Source organism: Cervus canadensis, chromosome 12 (genome assembly GCF_019320065.1).
Source record: "Cervus canadensis isolate Bull #8, Minnesota chromosome 12, ASM1932006v1, whole genome shotgun sequence".
Classification (NCBI taxonomy): Eukaryota; Metazoa; Chordata; class Mammalia; order Artiodactyla; family Cervidae; genus Cervus; species Cervus canadensis.
Window position 1 is genome coordinate 62,724,629 of NC_057397.1, and position 23,657 is coordinate 62,748,285.

General features: G+C 50.3%; 1 protein-coding gene across 2 annotated transcripts in view; it reads right to left on the reverse strand.

Annotated features, from left to right (window-relative positions):
• The window catches only part of MATN2 (matrilin 2), a 163,134-nt gene that overhangs the window by 15,953 nt on the left and 123,524 nt on the right, over window positions 1–23,657 (reverse strand). For both annotated transcript variants that reach the window (XM_043483212.1, XM_043483211.1), the window contains exons 8-11: window positions 17,371–17,493; window positions 14,218–14,340; window positions 13,871–13,993; window positions 722–844 (exon numbers count right to left, since the gene is read on the reverse strand). In XM_043483212.1, the coding sequence (XP_043339147.1) occupies window positions 722–844; window positions 13,871–13,993; window positions 14,218–14,340; window positions 17,371–17,493 (492 nt within the window). The remainder of the gene's footprint in view (window positions 1–721; window positions 845–13,870; window positions 13,994–14,217; window positions 14,341–17,370; window positions 17,494–23,657) is intronic.

Here is a 23,657-nt window from a genome sequence, read left to right on the forward strand (position 1 = left end):
TTACCCACTCCCCTTTGACTTGACGGAGATGTGTCTTGGCCCTATGGAAAAGACCTTGCTTTCTGAGATGTGGGAATGGCCTCATCAAAAGGTGGTCTCTAAGAGGGATTTGTGCCACCAGAAACAGTAGCAACAATATTGTTAAAGATAAAGAAGCAGAGGCTCAGAGAAGTTAAGCAGCTTGCCTAGCTAACTAATGGCAGCGCTAAAAGCTGAGAGAATCGGATTTCAGCCTGGACATCCTTCCAGGAGAGCACATCGCCAGCCTCTTGTTTCCCGTCACAGGGCACGTCACCTTCAGTTGTGGCTCTGGCTTTGACTTGTGTCACTTGTCCATTTGTTTGTTTTCTTTTTAATAAGCTTTCTTTTTTTTTTTTTGGACAGTTCTAGATCTACGGAAAATTGAGAATATAGTACACAGATTCCCTGTAAACCGCATACCCAGATTCCACTAGTATTAACATCTGATGTTAGTGTGATACGCTTGTTATGATGAATGGACCGATACTGATACAGTAATATCAAACAAAGCCCATAATTAATTTACATTTTCTTAGTTTTCAACCTGATGTCGGTTTTTTCCTGATCTAGGATCCCACATTACATTTACTGGTCTTGTGGCAACAGTTTTTGAGAGTAACTGATTTACACAGAGATCAGGCCGGTGGATTCAGGCAGAGATCAGACATAATAATGGGAACCCACTCCAATAAGAACTTACTTCTGCAGGTCTTCCCATCTTCACGGAGTATATACCCTTCAAAGCATCGGCACACGAAAGAGTCTCCACTGCTTACACATGAATGTTCACAACCGTGCTTGCCCAAAGCACAAGCGTCCAGTTCTGAGAATCCAAGTGGAAACAGAAAAACAGAAGAAGGAAATGATTCATACATTAGTGACTTCTTTAATCTTTTAAGATATTTCAGACACCTTAAATGAAAGCAGTACTTTATCCTACAGGGCACATTTCAAAATAGAAAGCATGTCTATGAGCAAAATGTCTTAATATATAAAAATATAAAATATTTAAAATATAAAAATATAAAATATTTAAAATATAAAAATAAAATAAAATATAAAATAAAATAATACTATCATCTCTGTAGGAAAAATGAACAAAAGACACGGAAAGACAAGTTACAAAAGGAGAGATAGAAATGGCCTATAAATATTAGAAAATAAGTTCCACATCATTGATTATCATGTAATCATAATGTCAGATTATCAGATAACCATGATTATCTGCATATCCGCTTATGTATTCACGTATGTGTCCTACTTCGGTCATCCGTCCATCCATCCATTCATTCATTCATTTGTTCACTGATCCGTGGAATAATTCATTAGTCCCTTCTCTCTGAGTCAGGCACTCTTCCAGTCTCTGGGGACGTAACAATGAGTAAAACCAAGTTTCTGCTTTTGTGAGGCTTACATGTGGTGGCAGGGGCGGAAGGAAAGAGGGGCAAGACAGATAGACAAATGGATATGTCAGGAGAAAGTGTACAGAGAAAAGCAGGATGGGGGGGATGGGGAGGGCCTGCTGATCTGGGGCGTGCGGAGGGCTTATCATTTTCCTCGCCATGTCAGAGAAGGCGACAGTGAGCGGAGCCCTGGAGAAAGAGACGAGGGGATGTGGTGTTTGGAAAGAATGACACCCGAGGAAGTACAGCATCCGCAAACAGTGGCAGGAGCGGGTGCGGCAGGTTTCAGGAAAGGCAAGGAGATCAGGGGACCGGGCAGGCGATGAACCAGGACAGACCTCGTGGGAGTCACACGCAGTGGTTGCATCTAAGTCAGAAGGGGTCACCGGAGGGTTCTGAGCAGTGGAGTCATGCGAACTGACTTTTTTCTTAAAGGACCACTGCACAGAACAGGCCATGGGTAAGGCTGGAGCAGGGAGAGTGGGAAGAGAGTCACTGCACTGACCCTGGTGCCCCAGACAGGCGGGCGAGAGGGTCAGACTGTGGCTGGACTTTGAAGGCAGAGCCTGCAAGCTTTGCTGATGGGTTAATATAAAGAGTCCATCTTCACATGGATATGACTGAAGAGTCATAGGTGACCCTGAGGTCACAGGACTGAGCAACTGAAGAATGGCCCCACCATCCATGGGGCTGGGGCGGCTTCTGTGACAGCAGGCTGTAAAAACCAGGCTGATGTGTTAAAGCCTGATACTGAGGACAGACGGAAAGGGACTTTTTCTAAGAACCAAACATAATTCTGAGAGTCAATGCCATCATTTCAGATGGAGCAGAATTTCTACAGTGGCTGTGAAGTGATAAAATGAATGCTCCAAAGAGCATAATTACTTATAGAGCCAGGCACAGACCATACGCTTTTTTCTAAGGCATTTTTGCAGTATTTTTCTTGGAGGGGAGTCTTGAGAACGACCCTATGGGTTAATTAAAGCAGCTGTTGTTATTCTCATTTACCAGCCAGGGAAACTATGCTTTGGGAAGATTAATGGCTTGCCAACATCAGTTGCTAATATGTGACAGCATCAGATTAAAAATGTAATCTTCGGATAATAAATCCCATGTTTTCCCCCGCTACACTGCGTTGCTATACTCTAAAGTAAGCTTCCAAACATGAAGGGAATTTTGTCTTCGTTTGGGCAGAAGGGCCGCCAAAATCTTGAACAGTGGGAAAGCGTTGTATCAACTAAAATTATAACTGCAGACGAGAGTCAAAGCAGAGCTGGCCCTTGCTCTTTGCTCAGAACATGACTTACTTCTCTGGGCACAATCTAGACTCATTATTGATGCAGAACATTTCTCGATGGCTTGGGGTAATCCCTCACGTAGTGTTGAGTGGAAATACAATTGAGTGATCCATAATACAGACAGCCGCCTGGCTGTGGAGGTGAGCGTTTTTTTTTTTTCCTCACCATGAATTTATATTAAGAATACTCCATTTTCCAATGTAATACAATACCTATAACTCTTTCAGGCCAGCCTTGTCAAGCCATAATGCAGACAGGCCCTCCTGAGCATGCCCCTTCTTTCTGGAGCATCCCCCATGCCCTGTCTTGTCCCTGTAGCTTCATCTCAGGCTGCAGTTTTGAAGAGTGATTGAGTCTTTCCACAGGGATCCTGAAAGGTCATTGGCCCCCCAGGCTCTTGCCGGACAAGTCTGTACTTGGCAGAGGGGCTCTGCTTTCCTCTATGGGGAGCCCGCTGAGCCTGAAAGCACTGTTCTCAGGGGGCATCCTCACTGCTGGCTGCAGACGATCGTGGGAGCTCCCAGCCCAGCCTCTGAGCTCTCCTGGGCTTTTGTACTAATAGCTGTTTGGAAATTTTGTTGTGTGCATGCTTTAAAAGCATGTAGAGAATTTGGGTTTTTAACCTTTTCCCTTACCCACTTGGGGCATCTGATCAAGAGAATAGAGGGATGGTTCTCAATCTCAGGGGAACATCAGTCACCTGCAGAGATTATTTGAAAGGCAAAACGGGCCCATGATTCAAAATTCAAACATACTAAGGGGAGACATCCCCTTTGGAGGGGCCATCTGGCAGTATCTACCTAAAGTACAAAATGTACCTTTGACCTGGCAGCTTTACTTCTGGGATCCTCTCCTGCAGATACCCTGGCACCATATGGAGAGATATACTTTCAAGTCATTCACAGCAGCATCGCTTGTAATAATGAAAAGTGGGAGACAACCCAGATGTCCACGACTACTCAGGAGACAAGCTGAATAAATATTCTGCACAGTGAGATGCTGTTCTTAGGCGCTCAGTCGTGTTCAACTCTTTGTGACCCCGTGGACTGCAGCCCGCCAGGCTCCTCTGTCCATGGGGATTCTCCAGCCAAGAATACTGGAGTGGGTTGCCATGCCCTCCTCCAGGGGATCTTCCCAACCCAGGAACTGAACCAGGGTCTCCTGCATTGCAGGCAGATTCTTTACCAGCTGAGCTACCAGGGAAACCCCAATGAGACACTCAGTTCAGTTCAGTTCAGTTCAGTCGCTCAGTCCTGTCCGACTCTTTGCAACCCCATGAATCGCAGCACGCCCGGCCTCCCTGTCCATCACCAGCTCCCAGACTTTACTCAAACTCATGCCCATCGAGTCAGTGATGCCATCCAGCCATCTCATCCTCTGTTGTCCCCTTCTCCCCCTGCCCCCAATCCCTCCCAGCATCAGGGTCTTTTCCAATGAGTCAACTCTTCACATGAGGTGGCCAAAGTATTGGAGTTTCAGCTTCAGCATCAGTCCTTCCAATGAACACCTAGGACTGATCTCCTTTAGGATGGACTGGTTGGATCTCCTTGCAGTCCAAGGGACTCTCAAGAGTCTTCTCCAACACCACAGTTCAGAAGCATCAATTTTTCGGCACTCAGCTTTCTTCACAGTCCAACTCTCACATCCATACATGACCACTGGAAAAACCATAGCCTTGACCATACGGACCTTTGTTGGCAAAGTAATGTCTCTGCTTTTCAACAGGCTGTCTAGGTTGGTCATAACTTTCCTTCCAAGGAGTGAGCGTCTTTTAATTTCATGGCTGCAGTCGCAGCTGTAAATAAGATAAGTAAGTTGTCTATGTAATGGTTTGAAGAAATCTCCAATAAATATCATTAAGTGAAGGAAAAAAGGCATAGAATGTGGTACATAGTGCGCCATTTGTGTGTGCCTAAGGAAAGGGGAAAAACATAAACAGATATTTGTATTGGCTTTTATTCACATAAAGAAAAGTGAAAGTGAAAATCGCTCAGTCGTGTCCAATCCTTTGTGACCCCATGGACTGTATAGTCCATGGAATTCTCCAGGCCAGAATACTGGAGTGGGTAGCCGTTCCCTTCTCCAGGGTATCTTCCCAACCCAGGGGTCGAACCCAGGGTTCCCGCATCGCAGGCAGATTTTTACCAGCTGAGCGACCAGGGAAGCCCCTGAAGAAACACAAATGGAATGGAAATAAAATGGAATGTTAGCTATCCATTGCTGTGAAACAAGCTGTGCCAACACTTAGCAGCTTAAGGCAACATGTGTGATGTCACACAGTTTCTGAGGGTCTGGAAGCCAGCAGTGGCTCAGTGGGGAGGTTCTGGCTCAGAGTCTCTCGTGAGGCTGCAGTCGAGCTGGTCCCCTGGGGGCTGCATTGATCCCAAGGCTCCACTGGAGCTGGCGGATCTGCTTCTGAGCTCACTGGTGTGTGCATTGGCCTCAGTTCCTCCCTGGCGGTTGGCCAAAGGCTTCAGTTCCTCAGCGTGTGGGCCTCTCCACAGGGCTGCTCCCAACACGGCTTCCCTTAGAGAGACGCCGACATGACTTCAAGAAGCCAGAGCGAGCTCCCAGAAAGCAGCCACAGCGTTTCTGATAACTTCACTGGAGAAGGGACACACCACTGTTATTTCCTATGCTGTCGGTCACGCAGCGGACGGTGAAGGAGGGAGTGAATACACGTGTGTGAATCCAGGAGGGGCCGCCCTGGATGGAGGCTGCCCACCACCAGTTACCGATGGGAACTGCAGGGAGGCAGGGGGATGGAAGGGGGGGCAAGAGTAGGAGCCAAACTCCTCAATGCATGTCTTTTCGTATTGTTTTGATTTTTAAACTATGTATACCTTTTACCCATTCTAAAAATAAAGTCAAATTTAAACAGACAAAAAAAATCTTAGAAAAGTACTCTTCTCTCACCTTTGACACCCTATGTGATTATTTTTTAAAGGCAGCACCGTGATTCATTTAACCAGTTTCTTACTGTAAGGGCACTGAGGTGGTTCCTAGGCTTTGCTATTACCAATGTTACTGCAGGGGACATTTGTCTGCCTGTAGTTCTGCATACAATGGGAAAGCATGCCCCAAACATCTAGAAGTAGGATTGCCTCACTAAAGGGTAGGAACATTTACCCCCGGATAAATATTTTTCAAATTGTCCTACAAGGAGGTTGCATCAATCAATGTAAGATAATCTCTATTTCGGGAGGTCCGGGGTGCTGCCTGGACTTTCGGATGTTTTAAAAGCCCCACGGATGACACCAACAAACTGCCAGAGGTGAGATGCCAGTGTGGGACAGACCTTCTCAAGTGTCCAGAGAGGTGATGCTGCTCCTCCACCATCATGAACCACCTGCCATTGTCTTCCTCCTGGGCTGTTATTCCATCTACTAACTAGGTCTCCACAAACCTACTTCACCCCATCCAGTTCCTCTTCTAAAGCATGCGTACAGACATCCCTCCCTCCGTCTGCCTGACACCCTTTAGTGCTTCCTGAGAGTCTGGCTAGGACACAGAATTGTTGGTGAGGTTCACAGGACCTGCCCGCTGCCTCATCTCAGCCACACTCCCCCCAGCTCTGAGTACTTTCTTTCAGCACCTCAGGACCAAGCCAGAAAGTAAAAGTGGCTCAGTCGTGTCTGACTCTTTGCAACCTCCATAGACTACACAGTCCATGGAATTCTCCAGAATACTGGAGTGGGTAGCCATTCCCTTCTCCAGTGGTTCTTCCCAACCTAGGGATCGAACCCAGGTCTCCCGCGTTGCAGGTGGATTCTTTACCAGCTGAGACACTAGGGAAGCCCAAGAATACTGGAGTGGGTAGCCTATCCCTTCTCCAGTGGATCTTCCTGACCCAGGAATCCAACTGGGGTCTCCTGCATTGCAGAGGGATTCTTTAGTAGCTGAGCCGCCAGGGAAGCCCACCAAGCCAGAAGCCCTTCCCCTACAGGGCTCTGCCCAGCCGATCGTCTGCTGCCTCCACCTCCTCTAGATGTCTTCTGGGACCTCCCTGCACAGAGCCTCACAGCCCCAGGCACCTGCCCCCTCTGGTAACGTCACAGTTAGTAGTAGTAGTATTAGTCACTCAGTCGTGTCCGACTCTTTGCGACCCTGTGGACCGTAGCCCGCCAGGCTCCTCTATCCATGGGATTCTCCAGACAAGCATACTTGAGTGGGTTGCCATTCCCTTCTCCAGGGGATCTTCCTGACCCAGGGAATCAAACCCAGGTCTCCTGCACTGCAGGGAGATTCTTTACCGCCTGAGCTATAGGAAAGCCCAGCATCACAGCTATCACCAAACAGTTACTGGTTGCTCTGGACCTATGCCCGCCTCCTCACTGGACGACGCTCACACGGGCTCTGACCTCCAAGGGGACCACGGGCTGCACCTGCCCTCCTCTCCTGCATCTCCCAGCTCCTAACTTAATGCCTGGCCCCCACAGCAGGTCCTTAGCAAACGCCTGCTGAGTAAAAGGAAACATTTCCTCAGCTTTCTACTCTGCAAACCAAGGGTCACGAGAGTTTTAAATGAGAACCCACGCCGTGTGGATGGTGGCGGTCAGCTGGGTTCCCCCTTCTCTCCTTCCTTCCAGCCTTGCAGAGTGCAATTCGCATTTGTTCAGCAAAACGTCCAGTTTTTGCACACTAGGGACATTCCTGTCACTCATAATTAAAGAACCACACATGGTAAATTCGAGAAGGCCAAAGTTGTGCTGTAGCTAACTCCCTGACCACAGGCTTTCAGCTGCCTTTCAGTCACCAAGTCAGGAAACCAGCTTGGAGTCAGCGTCTCCCCGGAGCTAAAGGTACTCTCTGCTAGGAAAGCATGTCAGCGGTTACCTAACAGGCAAAGAGAGCCACCATCCCTGACTCACGAATACGGAGGGCCTTCAGCCTGGGGAGAATGGTAGGCACTCCGACAAGAGTTCGTTCATTCAGTGAGTGTTTATGGAGCACTTACTCTGCCAGCCTCTGCCCTCGTTCTCGGGCTGGAAGGGACCTTGGGGATGAACTGGTCCAACACCTTCTTTTAAAGTCACAGAAACTGAAGGACACAGAGTGGGTGTGACTTGCCCAAGGCCCCTGACCCTGCAGAGATGATTAGTCTCAGCAGTGCTGGGGGCAGAGGTGTGATTAGATCACAGGTCTGTCACCTCCGTGGTCCCTGGTCCAGGTGTCATCCTTGCCCAGCAGGCTCAGCAGAGGCTGCTAAGATAGGCTGATAAATTCTCAGAAGGCAAACTAAAACAGTTTTCTCAAGGGAAGCTGAACCTCCAAATAGCATAATGTAACTCTAAATGCTGCAGTGGTCTGTCTCAGTGGCTCCTCCAGGCTCACATCTCTCCAGTCTCCCTCTCAATTCAGCACTTGGTACTTACTACTCAGTATTTGGTACTTAGTACTCAGTACCCTCAGCTTCTTTCAGTTCACTCTCTGGACCCTGGCTGGCATGTTCTATTTCCTGTGCCTGGGAAGACCACCCCCTCTGTTTTAGTCCTTTGGGACTGCTCTAACAAAACACTTCAGACTGAATAGCTTATAACAACAGAAATGTATTGCTCACAGTTCTGGAGGCTGGAAGTCTGAGGTCAGGGTGCCAGCATGGTTGGGCAAGAGCCCTCTTCCAGGCCACAGACTTCTTGTGTCCTTACATGGCGGAAGGGACTGGAGAGCTCTGGGGGCAGGGATCTCATTCATATGGGCTCCATCCTCATGACCTAATCACCTCCTAACAGCCTCGCCTCCTAACACCATCACCTTCCACAGTTAGACTTGCAACATATGAATTTGGGAGGACACAAATATTCAGTCCATAACACCCCCCATCTCTGCATAGCTCCCTCCATCAGTCTCCAAAAGTCAGATCAAACACCTCTTTCTCAGGAGACTTCCTCTGGACCAGGTGAGGGTCCCCCTGCCAGATGCCCTGTGACACCTCTCCTTCCCACATCATGACTCTCATCACACAGAATGGAAGATCCATCCTTCATATCTTTCTTCCCTGAGAAATTTTAAACTCTGTCAGGGCGGAAACTGAACCTGCATCAACCCCACGGAGGCCCAGGGTCAGCATAATACGACCAGCACAACACAGGCCCACAGGAGGTACTTGTGGAGACTGAGCATCAGTGAGCCAGAAGTACCTAGATGCGAATCCAGGGACGAGAGTGAGGACAGACTGGGAACCATCACTTGTGTGACGTGGATGCAAGGAGTTAGGAGAGAGCTCAGGATGCATGAATAAAACATTTAGAGAAGGATCCTCTTTTTTAAAAAAGAAAAAAACATGTAAGAAGGCAGGTCTATATATTAATTAAAGCCTTATCATGAAGATCACGATGAGCAGACGCTTCAGGGCGTAGCACAGGTTTTAGGGCCTGAGTCCCACAGCCCCACACACGGATACAGTCTGTTCCTCACATCTGGATTCCACATCTGGTGACTCACGCCCAGGCTGTGGTACAGCAATCATGGGGTAATGTGTTCCGAGGACTCGCACCTCTGTGGCGATGACAGACAGCAATCCTGTGTCTGGGGCTCCACGTAGGAGGTTATTAAAACCAACCCCAGCCCCAGAGGGAGAAAGCCACAGTGGCCGCCTGCCAAGAGGGTGACCAAGGCTGAGAGACAGAATTACACCATTTGCTGGCATTTTTAAAAATAATAAATCTAGCAGTAGCCATTCGTTTGCTAACTCTGTGTAGGGTTTTTTTTTTTTTTTTTTTCTCAGACAAACCAGAAGCAGCTCAACTGAGACGTATTTTTAGAGGTCACCCCAGGTAAGAGATTCTGAAGTCAGGGGACCCCAGTTTTAACTCTGACTCTGTCGTTGATCCCCAGGGTCAGCTTGGGGGGGGCATCAGTTTTCTCCCCATGCCACAAAAGAAAGAAAAGATCTCTAAGTTTCCTTCTGTTCCTTTCAACCCCTAATGTGAATACATGAGGGTAAAGAGTAAAGTGGTCTTTTCTCTCCAATCTCTGTGATGGACTGAATTGTGTCCTTAAATTCCTTAAATACCCTCAATGTGCTGGTATTTGGAGGTGGAACCTTTGGGAGGTCATTAGGGTTAGATGAGGTTATGACAGTGGGACTCCCATGATGGGATTAGTGCCCTTCTAAAAAGAGACTACAAGAGAGTTTATTCTGTGTGTGTGTGTGTGATGGGAGGACACAGCAGGAAGGCAGACATCTGCAAGCCTAGAGGAGGGTTCTCAGCAGAGCCTGACCATACTGGCACCTTGATCTTGGATTTCCAGCCTCCAGAACTGCAAGATAATTACTTTTCTGCTGTTTAAGTCACAAAGCACACAGTATTTTTTGATGGCTGCTTAAATATAATAACACACTGCTCTTGTCTTGCTCAGGGTTGCTTCAGTCCTTCAAAGTCAGTCTGGGAGGCAGCAAGTAGGAAAAAGCCTTTGCACACCCACCTCTGGTGGCCAGGGTAGGAGTATCCCAAGCTGAAATTCCCAGTGCTCAATGCTTGTCACTCAGATCTGCCTTAGCACCACCCACTTGCTACAAGAAGGTAGTGCCTGAGCTCTTGAGTCTGACTCCTCCTAGGAAGTCTCCGCAAGGAGGGTAGGCCAGGCCTGCCAGGAGTGGATCTCCAGGCAGCAAAGCAGGATGCTGCCTCAGCCCTCTCCTAGTGTGGGGCCGTCTAACAGTGGGAAGTAAGATTTCAACAAGAGTAACTTCGAGTTTATGGCAATTTACAAGTTCCCCAAGCACTTCAGTGAACATCTCTCCCTGTGCCACATAGTGACCCTGAGAGAGAGGCATAAAGATCATTCCCAGTTTACAGATGAATAGTTAGATGCAGGCAAGAGACCTAAGAAGTGTGGGTTCGGTCCCTGGGTCAGGAAGATCCCCTGGAGGAGGGCATGGCAATCCACTGCAGTATTCTCGCTTGGAAAATCCCATGGACAGAGGAGCCTGGCGGGCTATGGTCCAGAGGGTCACAGAGTCAGACACGACTTTAGCAACTTAGAATGCATGCAGTCAGATCCAGAGAGGTCAGTTCCCTCCCAAGATTTAAACCCAATCTTTGGGCTCTTAGTTCAGGGTTCTTTCTACTCTGCCATGCTGATTCTAGGTCTGTGCACAGACAGCCACAGGGAGAGGTCCTGACGGGGTCTCACTGCAACGGGTGGAGCGGAGCTGCTCCCAGCAGGCCAGGAGGGCAGGAAGTTCCCCCTGGAGGTGATGCTGGCCCTGGGTTGGTTTCTGCCAAAGGAGGTGGGATATGGAGGTTGTCCTAAGTGGAGACAGGCTGGGCTGGAGGTTCAGGCCCTGCTCAGAGAAGATGGGAGCTGACTCCTTTGAAGAACTGGAGGGAACAGGGAAGAAGACCTGGGTGGGGCTCAGGAGGTGGAGGAAGGTGTTCTCTGCCACCTGCCAAGTCAAGGTCCCCTGAAGGTTCTGGAACAGAAGATGGACTCTGTGCCAGGTGCCACAGGATGAAAACACAGGTGGTGTGTGCCCGTTCACTCAACATTCGTTGAACTTTATGGAGCATTTCCTGTGGGCAAGGCCTGGAACTCAGTCTCTGAGTAAGACCGGGTCTCTAACCTCCAGAAGCTCGCAGGCCTGTGGGCTGTGTGCTCCAGGCACATCTAGACTAGAGAGTCTTTCCTGATGCTGAGATGCGCTTGCACTAGGTTTATTTCAGAGATTTCCGGGTGGTAGAGACGGGAGGAGTCCTCTCAGCTGCGGCTTGCAGAAGAGACCCCCTGATTTCCCTCCCCACCTCGCCCCCTCAAGGGTTGTGGAACAACCCTCCAAGGGGTGATCGCAGCTTGGGGGTCAGGGGACCGAGAAGAAGGGAGGATGGGCGTCACTCCAGAGGCCAGAGAGCCCAAGGTGCCTGCAGGGGTGTGAGAATAACAGTGTCCATTCCTTCCAGGGCCCTGGGAAACTGCACCTGTTCTCCATGCTTCAGAGAACCTTCCGGAAAGTGAGCGGAGTATTCTTCAGGCCACCTGCTATCAAGGCGGTAAGTGGAGGCTGCCTTTATGAAGGGCCAAGGACACCCTTATCTGCTGAGCAGGCCTGGCTGAACCCCAGCAGGCTCCCCACCCACAGCCCAGCATGATTTATGAAAAAGACACAGTCATGGTGTCAGGCTCTTAGTGATCTGGGACAGAGCTAGGAAAGACACATTCCCAACCCCAGTTTACTATGGCCACACTGAAAACACAGCCCATTATTACAGAACAGGGCAGCTAGACTGAATCGACCCAGGGCAGACAGAGGCTTCAAATAGGGGACAAGCTCAACAGATATGTGTCAGATGGTGGGTAAAATGCATCTCTTACAAATACCACCATTGCCTGTGTATGTGCTCAGTCATGTCCGACTCTGCAACCCCATGGACTACAGCCCTCCAGGCTCCACTGTCCATGGGATTTCCCAGGCAAGAGGGTCAGAGTGGGTTACCAATTCCTTCACCAGCTGAGCTATCAGGGGGCCCTGACTTCCCTGGTTACTCAGACGTAAAGTGTCTGCCTATAGTGCGGGAGACCCGGGTTTGATCCCTGGGTTGGGAAGATCCCCTGGAGAAGGAAATGGCAACCCACTCCAGTACTCCTGCCTAGAAAATCCCATGGACGGAGGAGCCTGGTAAGCTACAGTCCATGGGGTTGCCAAGAGTCGGGACACAACTGAGTGACTTCACTTTCTTTCACCATTTCCTACTCCAACCATTGCCTGAGGATAGGATATTTCTAATTCATCTGATCATCTCATGTAGACACACCATATATAATAAACAAATACATATCAAAATTCACTTCTAATGGCACTGTTGCACATTTACTCAAATGGATGATATCACTGTATCATTAGTTACAAGCCCTATAAATGAGAAAATGGACATTTGAAAGTGTCAGTGGCCATAACAGATGTGGCTGGAAGGAGGGAGCAGGACACGAGATTGTAAGGAGGAGGGGTAGCATCTGTTTGGAAGGGTCCTGAAAATTTCTTAGACGTCCTGTGATTATCTTATAGTCAGTTCTTGGTTATCACAGTAATGCGGAGGGTCAAAGAAATGCATGGATAATCTAAGATGATGAGAATTAAAATAAACCAGTTAAAAAGCAGGCTTCTGGCTTTGGCATGCAGTCAAATGTACATGCAATTCGACACACCCACTCTCTTTCTGCACCCTGATGTCCAGCCCCTCCCTGTGCTGGCCGTGCTGGCCAGGACAGCTGGGCAGGCAGCCACAAGCAAGCCATAAAACTCAAGACTCCATCCCAAATGGGGGAAACCTTTTCTCACAGGCGGCGGAGTTAGAGAGGCACACCCAGCCATGCAAGCAGCGCACCTGCCCAAGTGAACAGGTGACATAGACAGGTGGACACGTTAGGTTGTGACCACAGTTGTATCAGTGGTCAGGGAACCTGGCCCTATAACTGGAAAGACTAGCAGGACTCGCAAGGTACATGGCAATCCTGTTCCTCCACTTCTGACCCCTTCTCTCAAAATGGCTATTTTTAAGTCTTTATCTTGGTCCACTCCGACACAGGACTGCAGGGCAGAAAACACAGCATCCTTGAGTGAAGACGAGGACATCTGGAAGCTTTTTTTAAAAAAAGTAATGGAGACAGGAATTGGGACCAGCTGCCAGGAAATATGTACCCAGGAAACATCACTGCCAACCTCGCCCCTGCCATCTGCTGTCAGATTATCCGGACTGGGGGAGGGGATGGGGTTCTCAGGAGCCTCCCCTTCTCGCAGAACTGACTTTGCAGTCAGAAGAATCCGTAGTCTGAACCCACGGCGTAACAGCTGGTCACCTTAGGCTTTTCACTTAGTCTGAAGGTGAGGATTCCGCTGAGGTTGCGGCCCAGAGAAAACACGTGCTCGGCGCGGAGCGCAGCCGGAAGTCCACAGACAGGAAGGCATCTACTTCACTATAACTCCTAATGGCTCCGAAATGACGGCGGGCCAGACAGGAAGAGGCAAAAGCCGTCCGTCCTGGGACAGGGAAGCAGCAGCCACCGGGGCTGATATCGCTGGGAGGGGCCTTCGCACACTTTCACCCACGAACCCCGGGGGCGCAGGCCCGCCCGTGGTCACTGTCCTCGGCGCCCCCCGCCCACGACCGCCCGTGCCGGGTCCCCCTCGTCCGACGTCGCCACACTCACGTGCACAGGTCTTGCCGTCAGCGCGGAGCACGTGTCCCTCGGGACACTCGCAGACGAAGGATCTGTCCGTGTTGACGCAGGAGTACTCGCAACCGTGGTGGCTCAGCAAGCAGTAATCCACTCCTGCAAAACCCCACAGCCAGGGAATCAGATCACGGTCCCGCGCACCTCCCTAACCCTCCTCCTCCTGCCCCGGGAAGGCGCGCGGTCCCCAGGGGACAGCCCCGCCATCTCCCCCGGAGCAACGAGCAGAGGGCAGGGCGGGGCCCGGCGTCCCCTACGGCCGTCACGTTCTCCACGCCGGCGGCAAAGCTCTTCCCTGTAAGAGAAGCACGAAGGGCACTCACGCGAGCAGGTCTTGAGGTCGTCGTTGATGAGGAAGCCTTCCGAGCACTGGCACACGAACGAGTCCTCCGTGTTGAGACACAGCTGCTCACAGCCGTGGTCCTGCTCGGCGCAGTGATCCACCCCTGCAGCGACCACACAGGAAAACCCCCTGAAGTAAGCCAGGAGGGCATCAGAGAACAAAACCACCTCCCCTGGGGAGCCGCTGCCTGGCAGTTTCACTCCGCTGATGCCCAAAACAGTGCCGTGGGAGGTTTCCTTCCGCCCTGTGCCACTGGCCTGGCTTGTTTTATTTCCTATTTCTTTGAGGAGTAAGGTGCATATGACTCCGGCCAAGGCGGTAATGACATTAGTCCTCTGCACCTGCGCCAGGTCTGGGCACGCATCACCTGCAATCCCCAGGGCTCCGCTGAGAGAAGGTGCCCTCCCCATGGCACAGAGAGGAGAACCAGGCTCGGGAAGGTGGAGCCGCGGACCCCACCCGCTCCCTGCAGGTGACAGAGCAGTGTCTCAGGATGTGGGGGGCTCCACACCACACTCTTTGGGCTCAAATCCCACCTCACCCCACCAGCTTCCCAGCTGTGAGATGCTTGCTGGGTGGTCATTTGGCCTCTCTGCCACCATCTCATGACTTGAGAAATGGGGTTGAGGCTCGCTTTTTTCCAAGAACGTGGTGAGAGGAGTTGATTCACCTAAAGCCCTCAGAACAGTAGCTGGCATACATAATCACTTCCTGAATGCCCATCATTACTAAGTATATGGCTGGGGAAGAAATAATTGTATAGTTCCTTTGTATCTGAAAGAGAAAACGCGCTGTTATCCCCCATAACCGGGACATCCAGATTCTGAAAACAAACCAACGCCAAGGCCTTGCGTGTGTGGCCAGCCCTGGCACCCGAGTCAGGCCCAGCTGGCCCAGCTAGGATAACACACACACAGCTGCGGTGAACTCATTCCCACAGGACAGCCCTGCAGGCTGCCTCCCAGATTTCCTTGATGGAGAAAACGCACACCCGGAGAGTGGAGAGACACTGGACGCCTTGTGCAGGGCCGTGGGGTGGGCCTCTGTGACTCCCACAGGGCCTGGGACTGTGCCTTCTGGAACATTCCACCCATGGCTGTGCCTACTGCAAACACTCGCAAGATCTCAAGAGCCAGAGGCTTGTGTTCACATCTCAGGTCACCATTTATCCGTCACGTGACCCTGGGAAACGTAACTTAATCCCCTTGCACTTGTTTCCCTGTCTTTAAATGGGGGTAAGAATGTTGATGCCTCACTGGGATCTGGTGCAGATAAAGTGAGTGAGTACTTGGGAAGTGATCCCGGCCGTGCCTGCACAGAGCAAGCCCCTCATAAGGGCTTCCTGTCGTGATGGTCTGTGGGCTCCCTGAGCCCCCATGGGGAATAGGATTACCAGGCTCTCTCTGGGGACTCCTAGGAAGAAATGGCTTGGTTTATACTTTCTTGAAGCTGACTAGATGGTCCTCCTTACTAGATTCCAGAAAGAGAAGACGGCCCAATCTCTTCTGCCCCGAGACGTGCAGGGAGGCAGAGGCAGGTCACGGCCCCTGGGGCTCTACGTGGGCTCCTCCAGGTCCCACCTAGCCTGCCCTGGGATGCCTGCGGAGCTGTCAGCTGGCCGGCCCCACGCTCCTGGAAGAGAAGGCAGACAGACTGTACACAGATCCATCTTCACCAGGGCGTCTCCTCGTCGAGCGGAAGGACCCTTGCTCACCACTGGCTTCTCACAAGGACTCAGAGACTTCCAGAGGCAAGTGCAGCGCAGTGCCAACTCTCTGGTTCAAAAATGCTTTGACTTCCGAGACTGATACTTCGAAAGCTCGATGGAGGACTCTGTTCCTTCTGAAGACCGAAAGGGGCACGAGGTTTCCCGAGGGCTGCTCTGCACCGAATACTTCATCTGTGAAACTTTCCCTCCAGGCAGGGGAAGGTCCACATACTGAACAGCTGTACTGTTCTCACTCACAATCTATCTCTGTCCCCAAAGCTGGAGCAGATGTGCAGCTCGCTGGGTGGAAAGCCACACAGAGGGCCCCTTCTGTGCCAGCCATGTCACCGAGCCCCTCTCCGGCAACCTCAGGGGTCAGGGCGTCCCCCCGCTGTGTCACGCGCCCCACCCCCGCTGGCTTGGACCAGTGGAGACTGTGCCTTGTTAAAAAGACATGGAACCATCCAGCTGGCACATCCTGCAAGTTTCCACGTTGACATCACCGGACCGAGTTGTGTTGCGCCTCTTACACAAGAAAATGAAGACAATGCTTCATAAAAAGTCCCATGTTTCTCAGCTCCACCCTCAGATCAGGTCTGCAGTGGCCCAAGGGCCTTCTGAGGTCTGTCTCTTTTCTGGTTCCTGTCCCAGGCTCTGTGACAGCAAAGAGCTCTTATTTTTAATTGTATGTTTTCCTGTGTCAAGCACTGTGCTGAGAGGCTGAAATAGTCCTCAGGATTTCCCTTAACAACTCCAGGAAATCAACACTGTTATCATCTTCACTTTTTTAAACGGATGGGAAGGTCAAAGCTTGCAGAACTTTAATACCTTACCTGGGGTCCCTTGTCTAGTATGAGGCAGAGTTTGGATGAAATCAGGCTGGTCTAACTTAATCAAGGCTCTCAAGAGCAAAGAATAATATTAGCTAATATGTGTGTGTGTCTTAGTTGCTCAGTCATGTCCAACTCTTTGCGACCCCGTGGACTGTAGCCTGCCAGACTCCTCTGTCCATGGAATTCTCCAGGCAAGAATACTGGAGTGGGTAGTCATTCCTTTCTCCAGGGAATCTTCCTGACCCAGGGATTGAAACTAGGTCTCCTGCACTGCAGGCATAGTCTTCACCATCTGAGCCACCAGGGAAGCCTAGCTAATATTTACTGGACTTTTATTATGTGTCTAGCAGCGCTTTTCTAAGTGTTTTCTATGTGCTGATTCTTTCACTCTTCACAATCCAGTCTCTGAAGGAGGCAGCATGAGTAGCCCCATTTTACAGATGATGAAACTGAGGCCAGGAAAGTTAAGGCTGCTGGACCGTCAGGCCCATAGGAAACCCAGGAGCTTCAGAAGTGACTGACTGCTAGTGAGCCCCCGGGGCCTGTGTGTGAACCTGGCCCTCCCATGAGCCCCTGACCCGGGTACACTCACGGCTGCAGGTCTTGCCGTTGGGGTCCAGGCTGTAGCCCCGGCGGCAGCGGCAGTAGTAGCCCTCCTCCGTGTTGATGCATTCGTGCTCACAGCCCGGCTTGTTCAGCGCACAGTAGTTGATCCCTGAGGGGAGAAAGGGCCAGCACTCCTTCAGGCTTGGGGCTTCTCCCAGGGCTGAGGCTGGGCCCCCCCCACCTCAGTAAACATTCAGTAAGGAAGGTGCTCCAAGGGACACAGACAGCCGCTCCTGTTCTCCACAAGCTTGTTTGGGAGAACCTGGCACCTGGGGGGTATAGCCCTCTGCGTTCTCCAGCCTAGGTCTCTTCCTCAATAGATGGCCAAAACACTGGTGAAATGGGTTGAGCACCACAGTTCCCAGCCCATCTCCTCCCAAGAATGATGGAAACACTGGGAAAATTCAGTCTCTTCTTCCAGTTAACCTGATTACTAGGGCTCAAAGCATGTCACTGCCAGCGGTGACATCTGAAAATGACATGGGATGGTGCGAGGCAGAATAAACAACAAGATACCCAGCGATTTAGGAGAGGCAGGAAAAGGCAGTTACATTAAGAAGGCTCCAAAGTCCACCGGGTTCTGGGTGACAGTGTGACACCATCCGTAATCAAGAAACTGGAGAAGACGCATCTCTGATGCTGGCCCAGGTTGTCACAGCTCTGTCCTAGTCACCCCCATCCAAGCTGCATTTCTGCCGGCAGACATTGGCAGCATCACCAACAGCAGTCAATTCGCAGTTTCATTTTCTGGTAGGAAATGCTAAAGCCACATGCTGGGTCACCCCCACCCCCACCCCCACAGACAGAGACGGTAATGGAAGAGACGAAGAACTATAAAGGGAAATAAAATGAGCTTTGCGGAGGGCCTCTGTGAGACTGGTCACCACCAACCTCAGGGCTGACCTGGAGCCATTTAGCTGCATTGTTCTTTTTCCCGGGAATGTGGCAGACACTGTTGGTTGCCTTGCCAACAAGCATTACCCTGTCTTCCTGAAACCAGAACCCTGACCCCCCAAGGCATGAGTCATGAGTGGTGTAAGCCAGCCTGGCAAGTATCTTCTCCTTTGCCAGGAATTGGTCTAGAGGTGGGAAGATGCCTAGTTCTCGCCAACGAGACAGAAGAATTTATTGGGGCCCCTAGGAAAGACGTCTCTTCCTGAGAAGACAAAGATGTATGAAAAGAAATGAAATGGAACCCATACTCAAAGGACCTCAGACCATCCCGTAAAGGGTCCATGATGTGCCCTCCCACAGGACTGATGGACAGAACTTTCCATGCCCACAGAGAAGAAGTGGCTGCAGTCTGAGCCCATGGAGAGAACTCCCAGGCCCTGCAGGGGACTGGCCTAAGAGAAGAGCTGCCTCCACGAGCCGCGGGCCCTGAGCACGCTGTCTGTACTTCATCCCTTCTGCCCGAGGAGAGGCAGACTATTGTTAGCTGTGTGCAGTTTCTCAATTCATCAACAGCCTCACCTTGTGAAACAGAAGTGAGTGTCAGAAAACAAGGAACGAGATTCAGTGAAGAAAAATAGACCTAGCAATAAAACATCGACCACAGGCAAAGAGACCAGGAGCCAAGTAAAGAGACACAGAACACAAAGGGCCCCACAGACTGGGCCACGAGGTGTAGGACCTGCAGGAATCTCTCTTTTACATCATCAGAGAAAAGTACAATTATCTTCAGTAAGTGCTGTTCTAAAAAGCCAGCCTTCAGCCACTATGGAAAACAGTATGGAGGTTCCTCAAAAAAATTAAATATAGAATTACATGCGATCCAGCAACTCCTCTTCTGGGTTTAAACCCAAAAGAACAGAAAGCAGGGCCTTGAACATATCGATGTTCACAGCATCTTTATTCATAATGACCCAAAGGTGGAAGCAACCCAGGTGTATACTGAATGGATCAGCAAAATGTGGCAAATACAGAATGTGGAATATTATTCAGCCTCAAAAAGGAAGGAAATTCTGACATGGAATGAGCCTTATGGTAAGTGAAAACAAGCCAGTCTCAGAAGGACAAATCTTGTAAGATTCCACTTATATGAGGTACCTAGAGTAGGCAGTCATAGAGATGGAAAATAGAATGGTGGTTGCCAGGACTGGGGGAGAAAGGAATGGGGAGTTACTGTTTAATCAGTGCAGAGTTTCAGTTTGGGGAGATAAAGTTCTGGAGCTGGATGGTGAGAATGGTTGCTAACAACAAAAATGTACTTAAAGCCACTGAAGTGAAGTGAAGTGAAGTGAAAGTTGCTCAGTTGTGTCCGACTCTTTGCAACCCCATGGACTATACAGTCCATGGCATTCTCCAGGCCAGAATACTGGAGTGGGTAGCTGTTCCCTTCTCCAGGGGATCTTCCCAACCCAGGGTTCCAACCCAGGTCTCGTGCATTGCAGGCAGATTCTTTACCGCTGAGCCACAAGGGAAGCCCAAGAATACTGGAGTGGGTAGCCTATCCCTTCGCCAGAGGATCTTGCCGACCCAGGAATCGAACTGGGGTCTCCTGCATTGCAGACAGATCCTTTACCAACTGAGCTATCAGGGAAGCCCAAACTGTGCACTTAAAAATGGTTACAGTGAAAAAAAAAAAATGGTTACAGTGGTAAATTTTGTTCTGTAGGCAGTCACTTCAGTTGTGTCCAACTCTTTGTGACCCTGTGGATTGTAGCCAGCCCAGCTGCTCTGTCCATGGGATTCTCCAGGCAAGATACTGGAGTTGAGTTGCCACGCCCTCCTCCAGGGGATCTTCCCGACTTAGGGATCGAACCCACATCTCTTGCATTGCAGCCAGATTCTTTATCACTGAGTCGCCCAGGAAGCCCCTTGTTCTGTATGTTTTACCGCAACTTTTAAAGGGCCAACACTATCTTTAAGAAAGATTTAACATACCCTAATTAAATTAAAAAACACGAAGATTCTTGGGGCTTCCCTGGTAAATCAGTGGTAAAGAGTCCGTCCCCCTGCCAAGGCAGGGGACATGGATTCGATTCTTGGTCCGCAAGGATCCCACGTGCCGTGGAGCAACTAAGCCCGTGGACCACAGCTACTGAGCCTGCGCTCTGGAGCCTGGGAGCCTTAACTGCTGAGCCCACCATGAGCCACAACCACCAAAGCCCGCAAGCTCTAGAGCCCACGCTCCGCAACAAGAGAAGCCACCGCAATGGGAAGCTCAAGCACCACAACTAGAGGAAGCCCCGGCTGGCCACAACCAGAGAAAGGCACCCCCCTGCCCCCGAGCAAAAAAAGACACAGCACAGTCAAAAATTAATAAATAAATAATTTAAAAACATGACGATTCTTTAAAAGGTCAGCACTCAGCTATCTGGCAAACAGCAACTCCAAAATGCCTCTTCTACGATGGTTCCTTGCCGCAGAGGTTGACCTGTAGAGCTCTGTCTGCTTCACATGCTTGAATCACAGTTTTTCACATGTATGTAAGTTACTTATTCCTTCACTCAGTATTCACTGGGTACCCACTATGCAACACCCCCCACCTCTGGTCCAGTCTGCTCATTAACTGTGATGAGCTACACGTGGGCCGGGCTTGGGTGTGGGTTTATCTGGCAAAGCCCAGAGTGTCCAGTAACCCTGCGAGATGAGACGGCTGGGCTGTCAGAAGGCCAACTAAACGGCGTGTGTGAGTGCCAGCTCAAAAAGGAGCTGGAGGCCTCACTGAGAAGGTAAGACATAAAAACACGAAAGATCAGAGGTAGGTCACTGCAGGCCGTCATGCCAACGGAGTGGCACAGAGAGTCAGTTTTAGAAAGATGGGACAGGCTACTAAATGTTCAAGCAGAAAGTCATGTTCCTTCACTTTAGGAAATGGAGGTTCGGAGAAGCAAAGCAGTCTTTCCAAGGTCACAGGGCCAGGGTGGGTGATACTGCCAAGACTGGCCCCCCTTACTCAGTTCAACCTGTGCACCCCTTACCCTGCTGTTTAGAGTGTGATGCCTCCAGTGGGGGAAGCACCAGCCTCGGTGCCAGCATGAGCAATCCTGGAGCCCCACCCACCTCTGACTCCACCCTGAGGTCCCCGCCTAGACAGTCAGTCCTGGGCTCTATGTTCTGCATCTCTGCCTCAGTAATTTATGCTTTAAGTCGATGACAGCACTTTCCAGAAAAAGAAATTATGCCTGGATGAGGAGAAAGAACAAATCCAGGCCAAGAGTGTTTTCTTCAGTAGGATTGTGCCTTGAATTCTGACCCCACCCCCACCCCCAACCCGGTTTAATTGGATGCTATCAAATTCCTTTGAAAGATAGATTTATTAGATTTGCAAACAGCCCACATCCATCAACCGCCCATTAAACGTAAATGGCTGTACTCTGAGCTCGAGATCTTTAACGCTCGGAAGATCTTCAGGCTCCTAACAACCAAGCCCAGATTTTAAACCCCATTTCTCTGCTTCCTGATCCCACGAAATGCTCCAGAGAGGCACTGAGCGCTCGCTTTCCGTTAGCAGCTGTCTGCCATAATCGCCGGCATGCACACATCAGGGCAGGGGTGGCTCTCAGAGGGATCTCGGCAGCGGAGGGCTGGGTTTGCAGCAAAGACAATGGAAAAAGTAACGATGAGGCAGGATGTTGGGAGAAGGGCTGATGAGGACATTGGGTTTTAAGAAACAAATTCCATTTTTCTTGGATGAAAAACTAGGGCACCTGGCTGAAGAGGAAATGGAGCTATCCCTGAATATATATGCATGAGTGTTAAGGACTCTGGGCTGGAGACAGGCCTGTCTCCAGGCTAATTTGTGGTGGTCACACTGTTTCCAAATGGTTACTTCCTCTCCATTTATCCTTCTGTTCTTGGCCTCTCTCCTCCCTTGATAACGATGCAATGCAAGCACTGCCTTGGACCCTTCTCTTATTCCAAGTGCCTCTCCAGGCAGGATGTGGAGGGCGGGGCAGAGGGCAAGGGAATCTCAGATGACCGTAAGTGATGCAGAGCTTCAAGCCAGTTCCCCTCCACCAATGGCCACGTGCCCAGCTCACTTCCTCCTCCCTCCACTAGCAACACACAGTGAAGCCTGCGACTCCAGTGACTGAGTTGCAGCAGATCTAATTTTCCCCCATGGAAGAGGTCTAGGTCCACAACTAAGTCCCACTGGTGAGTGATTTTTCCCCGGAGGTAGCCAGCCACTGACACGCTCGCCCCGAGAAAAAGGTATACATAGCTCAGAGAGGAGCGGCCGGGCTGACCTCTCCCACGGACCGCATGCATGTGTGGTCTGATGGAAAATAGTCTATCTAATTGTTTTCACATTCTGAACCTCTCAGTTAAAATTCCCATCTGATGCTTGAACATCGCCAGAGTTTGCATCCAGGCAAGGTGGTGGGAATTCTCCTTTGTAAGAGAGGCTCAGTTTCAAAATATGGGCTCTGCTACCTTTAACCACCCTGCAAGGTCTCACACATAGTAGAGTGAGCACGTGAGTCAACATGTGCTGTGGGCAGGCTGCGGCTTGTGGATTCACTTCAGTAGCCCACGGTGCTTTTCAAAAAACGATGTGTGGTCAGCCTTTTGAAAATCCAGTCCTGTGGTGCAGAATACTGCTGCACCCACACTAGGAAGAAGTGGATGAGGGATATGTCCCTCAGTGGGAGTTCCAGAGAGTTCTGTGAGTCAACAGTCAGGAGAATGGAGACAGTTCAGTGTGCATATGTGTGGGCTAACTTTGGGAATGCTTTTTGAAAAAAATCACAACTTGTGTGCCTTACAAAGGCCACCTTTCTAACAAGGTTAATTCAGATGATAGTTGCCATTTCTCCAGGATGATAAATTTCAGAGATTCATATACTCTTTCATTCATTCACTAAATATTGTGTCACACCAGCACGTGCTGAATACTTAAGGTGTTGAGGATTCACGAGAGAGAAAAAGAGAAGAATGCTGTCCTTGTAGACCTTCCATTCCAGGGGGTCTCTCAGGGACAGGTCACTTAAAGATATCCCATTGGAGGTTCATGCTCTAAACACCCCGTCAAGCCCTCTGAGGTGCCAGAGGACACCATCTGAGCCACTCAGCACATCCTTAATATCACCCTGCTGACACTAGGCACCTCTCCAATGCTGTGAGGATGCCCCAGAGTCTCCTATTTTTTTCTTCCTTTATACCAAGGAAAGATGCAATGTCCCCCTTCTTAGCGGCCCTCAAGGGTCTCATCTTGAGACTTCCCTGGTGGTCCAGTGGCTAAGACTCTGAGCTCCCAATGCAGGGAGCCCGGGTTCCATTCCGGCTAAGGGTACTAGATGCCACATGCCACAGCTAAAGATCCCG